The sequence below is a fragment of the Pezoporus wallicus genome, unplaced genomic scaffold (assembly GCF_028554395.1).
Source record: "Pezoporus wallicus isolate ANWC-B61680 ecotype Strahan unplaced genomic scaffold, APGP_CSIRO_Pwel_v1 scaffold_11491, whole genome shotgun sequence".
NCBI classification, from domain to species: Eukaryota; Metazoa; Chordata; class Aves; order Psittaciformes; family Psittacidae; genus Pezoporus; species Pezoporus wallicus.
In genome coordinates this window covers 10,965,352-10,977,447 of record NW_026642649.1, presented here as the reverse complement: position 1 = coordinate 10,977,447, position 12,096 = coordinate 10,965,352, and the positions used below count along the sequence as shown (strand labels likewise).

Below are 12,096 nucleotides of genomic sequence, written 5' to 3'. Positions count from 1 at the left end.
TAATAGAATCACTAAATGGTTGGGGATGGAAGAGACCTTAAAGCTCATCCGGTTCCAAAACCCTGCCATGGGCAGGGACACCTTCTACTTAGACCAAGTTGCTCTAAGCCTGGCCTTGAGCACTGCCAGGGGTGGGGCAGCCACTTCTCTAATAGCAGCAGTCTCACTCTTAGTTTTAATTGGAATGGATATATATTGCCAATATTTGTAGAAAATTTATTTGTTCCAATTAATTTTACCAAAAGAATCTTCAAACTATCGCAGTTAGTGTCTTACAGAAAGTTACTTCTGTAATGCCGCCAGCCAGCAATGAGGATCTTGCTGCAATCCTAACTTTTTTTTTCTCTATTCTACTCAGTGCTTGTCAGGCCACACCTGGAATACTGTGTTTGGTTTTGGTCCCTGCTGTACAGAAAACATGTGGGCAGGCTGGAGAGGCTCCAGAGAAGGGCCACAAAGATGATGCAAAGAGTGGGAAGCCGTATGAGGAAAGGCTGAGAGAGCTGGGTTTGTACAGCCAAGAGAAAAGAAGGCTCGGGAAAGACCTCATCACCGTGTTCCAATATTTAAAGGGTGGCTACAAAGAAGATAGAGACTCCCTTTTTACAAGGAGTCCCATGGAAAAGATGAGGGATAATGGGCATAAGTTACTCCTGGGAAGATTCAGACTGGACGCAAGGAAAATTTTTCACAGTGAGAACAATCAGCCATTGGAATAAATTTCCCTGGGGAAGTGGTAGATTCCCCAGAACTGAACAGCTTAAGATTTGACTGGGCAGGGTGCTGAGACATCTAGTCTAGATCATGCTTTGCCAAGAAAGGCTGGACCAGATGATTCTTGAGGTCCCTTGCAACCTGGTATTATGTGATTCTGTGATAAATTACTGTTTATCTTGATGTGCTTATCTTTCACTTCTGCTAGATAAATATTTTTTTAGGCACCTTGAGCCTTCTCTTGTTGCTCTCTATCAAAGATTTGGCCATCAATCAACTGGAGGCTTTTTTAGAACAGCTGTGAGCTGCATTATTCCATATTGGCTGCCTTATTTTATGAAACTTTAGTTGGCATATTCCCCCAAATATGAAGAAAAAAGAAAATCAGGTACTAACAGAGAGATAGTGGAGATCTTAGTTAAGAATAGTCTTTCAAAATTTCCAGCTGTAAATTTATCTTTAACCACTTGGAATGTTCTGAAAAACAGAGGATGCTTTGTACAGCCAGTCCGGGCCCTTCTCTGTTCTTGTCTGAGATGATGATACAGGATTGCTGGTGGAAAGCTGTGGCATTCACTTTGTAAATGCTTACCCTAAAGGCTTGTGTTTCCTTGAAGCCAATGCAAAGTAGCCTCTACAGCTTGTTCTTTCATACTTGCATCATATCCAGTTCATTTTTCTTGCTCACAAAAAGGTAAAGACAACAAATGCACACTTTCATATGCAGAAGATAGACTTGACTGCAGGGTCAGGACAGGAATAGGAGTAGTTACATGTGACTGTGCTGAGTAAGCAAACAGTCCTTCAGTGGACAGCTGGAGTTTGTGTTCTGGTGGTTTCAAATGCTTGCTATGCAGATTAAATAATGTGTTGGCAATGACAGTTATTAGGAGGCCCTTGGAGATCTGACTGAGGGTTATTTGGTCTTCTAGCTCAGTTTGACTGAGAAACTGATTTACATATTGCAGCAGAGCCAACCAGCTCACACTGCAGGGATTTTGAGATCTAGGTTGTGGCAGGTATCTGAACACATGCTGACTTTCTAGTGCAAGATGTAGAATAGGGATTCTGTGAGTTGAATAGGGACTTAGGAGAGTGCAGCTTGATTTTGTTCTTTCCAGCTTCTCTTTCACATAAATCTAAAGCTTTATATGAGATTAGGCATCTGTGTTGCTCTCTCTCCATCTGAAATCAGAATCACAGAATGGTTTGGGTTGGAAGGGACCTTAAAGCTCATCCAGTTCTAACCCCCTGATACCCCCTGGTCCGGTAGACCAGGTTGCGCCAAGCCCCGTCTGGCCTGGCCTTGAACACTGCCAGGGATGGGGCAACCATGGCTTCTCTGAGCACCCTGTGCCAGTGCCTCAGCACCCTTACAGGGAAGAATTTTTAACAAATGTCTAATCTGAACGTCCCCTCTGTCAGTTAAAACCATTCCCCTTGTCCTGTCCCTACAGGCCCTTGTAAAAAGTCCCTCTCCAGATTTCTTGTTGAATGATTTATGATCATTCTAATTGAATGATTTTAATAATTCAAAAAACTCTCAGTTTTATTAAATTAAGTTTTAAAGTCTTGTCTCTCTTCTGAAATATATTTCCTAAAATAAAAATACTTTAACTGGACTTAAGGGACTACAATAAATTCTCTATTGGTAGAGTCATCTTAAATACTGTCTGTAGCCTCTGGAGGTGGACTCCACTAGAGGGTAGTTCAGAGCAAGAGTGTGACCCTTTTCCTTGTCTCACCTTCAGAGACCATCATGGTAAAATCTTTCTGTATTCATCAGGGATTCTCTTTTTAGCCTTAAGTGTTTTCCATTGTATAGACTTGATAAGCCACTAAATAAGTTGTACTAAAAACAAGACCTCATAGCAGCCTTCCAGTATCTGAAGGGGGACTTACAGGGGTGCTGGGGAGGGACTTTTCATTAGGGACTGTAGTGACAGGACAAGGGGTAACGGGTTAAAACTTAAACAGGGGATGTTTAGATTGGATATAAGGTAGAAATTCTTTCCTGTAAGGGTGGTGAGGCACTGGAATGGGTTGCCCAAGGAAGCAGTGAATGCTCCATCCCTGGCAGTGTTCAAGACCAGGTTGGACTGAGCCTTGGGTGACATGGTTTAGTGTGAGGTGTCCATGCCCATGGCAGGGGGTTGGAACTAGGTGATCTTAAGGTCCTTTCCAACCCTAACTATTCTATGATTCTATAAAAAAAGAACTTATATTTGGATTTAAGCATGTGTAATTGCAAATCTATGCTTTTGTATGCTGAATTCAAATGTGAGAACATGGGGTACTAGGTGAAAAACAATGGCATTTTTATATCTGTAATACATTTTACATATTTATATATATATATATACATATATGTGTGTGGGGGTGAGATCCGTGCATCAGTCAGACAATTTTCTGAATGTATTTTTGTGTTCTTTAAACATTTTGGGTTTCTGTTCATAGTTATTTTGAAAACATCTGCACTGGCTTGCTCCACTGACCTGCGTAGCTTACTAAAATAATGTTCAGCCTTTACTTTTTGCCTGGATAATGAGATCTTTCATTTTTAGCAATAGCTCTTTGTCACTTAACTCTTACAGTTAGATGGCTACCTCTTCTTCCAGGCATTTTATATGTCCATAGTTCTTAGAGCAGACCATGTCCATTGACATCAGATTTTGTTCCCATACTAGCTTGGCCAGTTCAGAATTCGGAACAGAAGCGGTATTGTGTGTGTATTTTCTTTTTTATCTATTGTGACCTGTGAAAACTAATTAAACACTCCTTAGAACCTCTGATTTTAAATAGCAAGCCACCAAATAATAACTTTTATTTTGAAACCAAGCTGTTATAATGTGTGAAAAGGAATTAAAACCCTGTATTGCTAACATACTACTAGAAAAATGCATGACTTGTTGCCTGAATATAGTATTTGAGGGGTGGGTGTTTGTCCTTAATGGGAGGGTATTGCAAAGCATTTTAGGGTTGTTCTATGTACAGAACGCTTAATTTTCACATGTTTTCTGTTTATGAAAACATTTGTGTGAGCAGACGTGTTGAGATGTCTTTTCTTTGGTAATTCTTGAGGCCAGTACATAATTTCTCACTTACTTCAATGTGCTTTTCACTAATCAATTAAAGTTGTTTTGATTTTTTTTTTTAATTGAGCACAATTCTGTTTTTGAAGTGGCCCCACACATTTAAATGGTTTTAGTGCTACAGTTCATTCCAATGAGATAATGTTGTATGCCTAGTCAGAGCCCTGCAGAGCATTTTTGGGTGGATCCACCGTATTTTATTTGCTAGGGTTTAATTCTTTCTTCTGTAGTGCTTGTTTTGAGGCTACATTGACAAAGTCAATGTGTTGGCTGTAGTATTGTGATGTTTTCTGTGACATGGAGTGTAGAAGTTGAGTTTCCCCCTCAGCTTTGCACAGCGTGGATCTAATGCATTCATAAAAACATCAGGTAATTAAAATAGTTTGTGATCTAATGGGGGAATCGGTATGGCTAGTGGATAGCATTTTGCTTCATATTATTTACTAAATATTAGAGTATCAAAGAGCTTTAACTTCAGTTTGAAGCAACTGTTGTTCTTTTGCCCTGTTCACTGCAAGTCGTTTATGGTTTTTATACAAACAGCATTGGTCCAACTGGAGGAACTGCGGAAGATTACTCCAATGAGTAATGTTTTCTAATTGTGAGCTGTAATCAACAAACCCAGTGTTTAGACTGTCACGTCTACCAAACAGACTGTCTGTATATAGAGAAGATTATTGCGGGTGAATAATTAAAAGGAATTTAGGAGATCCGGGAAGTTTTATCTTGCATTGGATGTTGATATATATTTGTGTTGATACTCTTCTCACAGCTAAGAGTAATACAGAAACATTACCTTAAAAGTGCCAGCCAAACTAGGCATCTTGTCTGTGACAAAGATCTGTTTGCTCCTGTAAGTAGGGGATTTCTGCTAGAGATAACTGACAAGGGAAAAGAAAGCCTAAGAATAGCTTTTAAACTTGCTATCTCTTTGAGGAGAGACCCTTAAATCCGATTCTTAAGGGTTCTGATGGTTTCTATTAGTTTTAATAGTAGCAATCAAACATGTTGCTCCTTCCATATTGGCTTCTCCCCTCTGTGTTGGTCACTGGTTCCACAGAAGAAAAACAGACTCGGCTCTTTGATCACTTAAGGTCATTACATTGTACAGGCCTGGTACATTAACTGTGTCTAATTTCAGCCTTAAATTATGAACTTATACTGTAATTGATGGGCAGTAATCCCTGGCAGGGGAATAGGATTGATTCGTGGTACTGTAACCTCTTCAGTTGATCCTGTAAGACCTCCTCAACTGGAAGATTTAGAAGAACATGATGAGTCGAACTAGAGAGAAGGAAGAGAACATCCTTCTGCCTACAGCTGTTAATCTATGTTAATTCTCTAGCTGAATGAAACTGCATTTGGTTTTCTCTATTCTGCATTTCATTGCTTCTAACTCATGGGAAACAGATTGTGTGTACTTGCGAAAGGGCCAGCCCTGCCCTCTGTTGTAAAAAGTATTTTATTTTGAAGTTAGCTCTGTTTAGATGTGCAATAAAATAAGAAAAGTAAGGGGGGGGGGGGGGAATACATGTGTCAACCATAGGGTCATGATTTTAGTAGCACTTGTGGAATTCCAGATACCCTTATGGCAGTGTGAGATATAATACAGACAACATGGCTCTGTTGAACAGCAGGTGAAGGTCAGTAAAGACAACGTAGAGTCTCTGAAATGACAACTGAATCCCACTTCAGCTGACCCAGGAAATTACAAAAGGAGTTCTGTCTAAAGTGAATGAAACATAGCAAGGCCAGGAACCTATCTAGAATAAAGATCAAACACATCATCAACCCTCACACCACAAATCCAACTGTTTACTCTTAAAAATGTGCAGGAATAAATACAATACAATAGCTTTCATTGATTGTGCAATCTGATAACTCTGAACAAAAGCTGATGGAGAATGCTAGTTAGTTCTCTTTTGTGCTAAAATAATAATATGTGTTTATGTTGTACTTGTCCATGGTTAAATTACTAATTATTGTCTTCCTGGTTTAGGTTATGGTCAGACTGGTCCGATGGTTCAGAGAGGTGGATATGACTCCATTGCAGCTGCTGTTTCTGGTCTCATGCATATCACAGGGCATGAGGTATGGTGCTCAGCTTACACATTTAATGAAATCTTTGTGCCATATACTAAAACTTGATGCTGCTTGGAGCAAGTTAGCTTATGCTAACACGTCTGTTATGCCCTTCAAAGTCCAATAAGAGGTCTTCTCTCTGGGAATCTAAGAAAATTATAGTCCTTATGTCCAGCTGTCTCACTCCAGGCTTGCAAAGCCAATGCCTGAGAAACAGAAAAGGGAAGAAAAATGGTATCCTAAATATCCAGAGAATAAATTGTAAATTTATGTTAGTCTGTTAGTGGCCACTTGTAGTCACTTCAAGAGCTGTAATAGACACATTGTTGACATCTGAATGGTGGAACCATGCATATGCATGGGAAGTCTCATCTGTGCTTTGATACTGGTATTTTCTCTTTAAAGAGGGAATTGTGAAGCCACACAGATAACTCTGACAAACTGTCTTTTCACCCATCCTGCCTGAAAATAAGTGGAGAGATGCCATTAGTGGTTCTGGAAAAGCTTTATTTGCTGTTCTTCCCACTGATATCCAAGATCTTTGGTAGTTGCAGTAGTGCAGGAAGCATTACAGAGCTCTTTTAGTATCTGGATTCCGGGCATACATAAAATGTGTGTCTTCACCTCAGAAAAATGCTGGTCAAATAGGCATTTACTTAAGCTGTCTTGAATCACCTACAGATGAAGGGAATGTGGTCTCCAAATGTCTGTCTCAAGTGTGGTAGTGTTACAAGTCTGTTCCATGCATCATAAACATTATCTAGTCTTCTGTGGAGGTGCTCCTGATACTCTGGAAGCAGTAGTGCAGATCTTTAGAGTATGATGCTTTCCTGCCCTAGAGAAACAAAGAGTTCATCAAGTTTCTGTACTTAGCATCAGATATTCATGTTTAACTATGTTGTTGAAACCTAACCACACACGCTCTGGATGTAACTCTACTGCAGGATCAATATTCTGCCAATAGATTTGTTTTCTGCTGAGAGCCATGACAAACATCACAACTCTGTGCTTGTGGCAATTATTGTTACCAGAGTCATTCTTTCTATTAAAAAAACCCACCAAAATAACAAAGAAAAGTCAAGCATTGTTTGACTGAGTAAGCTGAAACATCTTCTGCCTTGTGTCCTAAGACCCTAAGACTGTCTGCCTGTTGCTGCCATGGTAATGATACATACTCATAGGATGTGACATCTCAGAACATGAGAAGATGTCAAGCTGAGTGCAGGCTTTACAGGTACTTCTCTTCAAATGTATAAAGCAGTGGCTGATCACAGTAATTGTGATGTTAGTAATATTTACTTTCTGACCTTGGTGTCTGTAGAGTGAAGGCGAGTGCTTCCAATATAATGCCAGAAACTTCAGGCACACCTCAAAATATACCAAACAAAATTAAGTGGAAGTGTAAACTGTGAGAAAGAGGTAAAAGTTGTTAGTACCAGTCAAATAAAGGAAAGTATGTTGAAAAAAATGAAAACAGGACTCTTGCAAGGCTTCACAGTTGTATGGCAATGACAGAAAACACAAGTGTTACACTGAATAACTGCGTTTAAGTTGTATTATGAGAGTAAGAGTCCTCAGTGGCCATTATGAAGATGAATTTTATTATAAGATTGTGTTAACATCTACAGTGGAAATCCAGATGTTCGCATCACCTCACCAGGACTTGAGGCAATGTAATCATAGGAATCATTTAATCATTGTTAGTAACAGTTCTGTGTATTCACTGGGGGCTTTTAATAATTCATTCAAACTTAGTCATTCTTTTGTATGATTAAAATAAATATGCTAAGACTTGCTTCTTTTTTTTTCTTTTTATTTGAAGTTGGTCATAGAGTATTTCATCAGTTTCTCCAAATCATTTTCTGATGTACAGAGGGACAGTTTTGTTTCAAAGGCCAAGTGATTTAAGGTTCTGTGACTCCAAAGAAGCAAATGTGTCTTCTGTTACTGTAGTGAAAATAACTTGAGAGGCTTTAAAAATCATATTGTGTGCTTGTTTGAAAGTTATTTTAAAACAATTATTAATAGTAAAATATTCCATGTTCTACATTTATGTTCATGTGACTGGGATGTGTTTAAAATTCCATAAAAGTAGCTCTGAGAAAAGCAGATAACCTTGTTTTAGCATGTGGAAAAGTGGCTGAAGAAGAAAAAAGAATCTTACTCACTTTTTCATGCTGTTTTTCTTTACTAAACCTTGAATTATTTGTTGATTAGATAACATGGAATTCATATACTAAAAGTAACACCATTTGAAGCATATAAGACAGTCTGAGAGAGTTGGGCTTGTTCAGCTTGGAGAAGTCTCCAGGGATACGTTATAGCAGCCTTCCAGTACCTAAAGGGTATCTACCAGAAATCTGGAGAGGGACTTTTTATAAGGGCATGTAGGAATAAGGGAAGGGGGAGTGGCTTTAAACTGACAGAGGGGAGGTTTAGATTAGATAGTAGGAGGAAATTCTTTAGTAGGATGGTGATGAGGCAGTGGAACAGGTTGCCCAGAGAAGCTGTGGCTGCCCCATCCCTGGCAGTGTTCAAGGCCAGGTTGGACAGGGCTTGGAGCAACCTGCTCTAGTGGAAGGTGTCCCTGCCCATGCCAGGGGGTTGGAACTGGATGAGCTTTAAGGTCCCTTCCAACGCAAGCCAGTCTGGGATTCTGTGATACTTTAGTAGATCTTTTTTTTCCCTCTAAAATAAATTCGCAAATACCAAACTTATGAACTGGGGGAAAAAAGTTACAACAAATGATGCTGGTTTTGTATTGTATTGCAATAGCTATAGTTATCCAGCATAACTTCAGTGTAACAGTGTTATGTGGAATCTTCCTTTCAGTAAAGAAGACATTGAATGTGCTTGCAGAATGGTCTTAGAGGTATCAGCTGATGCAGTAAAGAAACTTGTAATGAATTCGACCAGCAACAACAAAACACCTAAATACATCAATGAGGTGCTTAGTTTTGAAGTATATGTATTTGCAGCTCCTCACAAAGCATTTTAATAGTAGGATAGTGAAATTATGTCCTGTATTTGACACTTTAAAACTGGGTAGAACTAATAGGAATATATTTTCCATCTTAGCTTAGAGAAATTTGATGTTGTAAATTTCAGTTTGTTCCAACCATCTAGCTGCTGATTTAATGTCTTGGGAAGTAGTTTACTGTTTCAGATCATGTAACTTTATTGGGTACTGAGGCCACTCTTCCAGTCAGTGATGTCTTAATATTAAACCATGAAATAAATATATTACCAACAGAGGATTTTGAGCAAAACTTCAACCTTCATTAAGTCTGTCACATATGTAACATTCATTTTCTTCAGTAGTTTATTTCATGTAACACTATAATTTTTGAAGCAGTTAAGAGACCACAGTGGAATAGGGTAGAATTTTCTGACTAAAATGTGTGTATTTTGTCCAAAGTATCTTCTTATTAAAGGGATAAAATTAGTGTAATACAAACGTGGAATTTACGAAAGATACACAATAACATCACATTTGGCACACAGTATAAATCTCTTTAAAGGGAAACAAGGTCATGTGCTTTATACATCTGATTTTTAAGTTCTGAGTGAAGATTCCTGCATAAAGAAATTCTGAATAGCTTGCTTTTTTAATCCTTTTTTTTTTGCTAGGAAATAGAAGCTACTGAAATGACAATGCTGATTACTTTGAAATGCTTCCGAGCAGAGCTCTGAACCTTAAAATCAAGCTACAACTTCTGCAGTGTTGCAGAATAGGCACAAACAGCTGCATTTGTGCTAGTGAGGTTTTTTGACGATTTTACAAAAACAAAGACATGGAGTGCACAGTAGAATGCAGTCTTTAAACCATGTTTTCCTGTGTAGAAACCTGCATAGAACTGAAGCTCTTACCCTGTACTTGATTACCTCTGTGTTGGAAGTGTAGGGCACCTGTGTAACTTGAAGTTCCAAAATGTTTATTGAACATTTGCATTTGTGGGAGATCTGTTTTGTGTAAATCTGTACCACATATCCATTTTGACTGAAAGTGGTTGTTTCAGGCCACATTCAGTGTTTCTTTACATAAATTAAAACATGCTAAAAAGACAAAGTTTACACCGATGACACTTTTATTGTCTTGGATGACATAATTTATAGATATTTCCTGGTTAAAAACTGCATTCCAATTTTATATTTGATGAACTGAAAGCTTTTTTTTTTTAATATATTCAGATACATCAGTGCCAGATGAATATCTCTTTGAAAATTTCTGTGACTCATTGAGGCAATAGCTTGTAATTAATTAAATAAAACCCAATTTGGATACAAATCCCCTTCCATTTCCAAGTGGATTATTACAGGCAGTTTTTGATAGAGTATCTCTACAGTGGTGCATTCTTGCTTGCTAAAGAAACATCTTTGTTTTACTGAACATGAGACAGCAAGACATGAATGGGATCTACAATACCAGAGGGGCCATTCTTCAGCTTAAAACCAAACCAACTGCAATAAAAGCGCACACATGGCATATAGCTCATTGCTGTTGAAAAAATATAGCCATTGCTGGTTCATATTAGCTTCAGCAGCTATTTCCCATCTGTAAGGACTACTGGAGTTAGAATGGTTTTATTAAGGATGTCATTTCAGAACAATTTTCATTTTTAATGGATAATTTTTATATTACTAATGTAATTTTGGGAAGAAAAATTATGTCAGTGGTTAAAAAAAACACAACTAAACACAAAAAAACTTGGGAAAGGAAGCATCCAAGATGTGGAAGTTGTGGCTATCTCTGGGCCAGAAATTGCTGACAGATTGTAAGGAATTTGGCAAATAGCAAAAATTAGGAATAAAAGTGTAAACTGGTGGTAAGATTGAGCAATAGCAAAACACAGAGATGGGGAAAAAAGGGTCTGCTCTACTGGAGTGAATCTTTATCTTTTCAAATGAACAAAGGGCAGGTCCTGGTGCTGTCCCTGGTTAGGGTTCAATCTAACCCTTGCGCCTGGATGGCAGCTTTGATTGCTTAAAGCACTTTCTCCCTGACTAGGGCTACATCTTGTCCTTCTACCAGAATGTTAATACCATTTTTGGCTGGCAGGGACGGTAGTGGTATTTGTTACTTATAAAACAATGAATGAAAGCTGCTGTATAGATCTTTACTTTGCTCAGGGAACTAGGATAACATTCACTACACAAAAGTACTGAGATGCTGTGAAAAGCGCTGTCTAAAGGAAGGTTATTTCTATGTCTGTGTAGATTTATCCTTCATATAAAGCAGCTTCGTATCCCTTGTTCTGAAGGATAGAGATTAAAACCTGAATGAATTCATTTGACAGTACTTAGAGTTGTGCATCCTGTCACAGGCTGGTTTATGGCACAGGTGGACATTAGAGGATGATAAAAGAGTGACAAATGGTAGCTACTCATGGATCTTGGTAGAAGGACCAAGGAAGAGTAGAGATTGTATGGACTGCTGTGCAATTATAGGTTGCAGAGTGTGAACATAACTCTCTTGCAATCTTAATGTATGATTCTATATAGCAATTTAGACATGACTAATTAAAGTCAGAATCTGAGCATCTGACCTCAGACTTTTCCAAGTGGGAAATGGGAGAACATCTCAGAAGAAGCGCTTTTCCTATGTAGAAGCCTAATTTGACTGAAATTAGTTCCTTTTGCCATTTGATTGCAGAAGGGCTATATTTTGTGCCATTTAATTAGCCAGGTTCTGAAATACACGATATAAAATGAAGATTTGTCCCTTGGTGCCAGAAAAAGGGAACACCTGCTGAAAAAACGTGTCTGAACCAGCAACTTTCCAGTGATTATTGGTCAGGAGGTCAAGAATTTGCATGCATTTGTGTACGTAATGTGTACATGGGTAAACAAAACAAAGTAGGTTTTGATTTTCCACTAGGAGCCTGGAGTCTGTATATTGGAAAATACAAACCTGAGGTTTGGGGTTGGGGGGGGAAGGGGGTGGCAGAAGAGGAGGGAGAAAAAGAGTGAGAAGAACAAAGCAATGTGGTTCTTCCTTTCAAACACACATGAACTGGGTCAGCATACTGTGGAAATCTTTTAGACCTTTGGCTTCTAGGCATAATGAAGTTCAGTTTTCACTGGATTCTCTTCTCTCTAACGGTACCTTTTTGCATTGGTGAGTCGAAGCATTATGTTATTAGGGCCAAAAATAGCATAATAAATCATTCACAACTTGCATTCTGCAGCATCATGAAGTTGCAAGCAT

General features: G+C 38.6%; 1 protein-coding gene across 2 annotated transcripts in view; it reads left to right on the top strand.

Moving 5' to 3' along the window:
- Nucleotides 1-12,096, top strand: part of SUGCT (succinyl-CoA:glutarate-CoA transferase) — a 312,163-nt gene that overhangs the window by 32,306 nt on the left and 267,761 nt on the right. For both annotated transcript variants that reach the window (XM_057431629.1, XM_057431630.1), the window contains one exon: nucleotides 5,806-5,897. In XM_057431629.1, the coding sequence (XP_057287612.1) occupies nucleotides 5,806-5,897 (92 nt within the window). The remainder of the gene's footprint in view (nucleotides 1-5,805; nucleotides 5,898-12,096) is intronic.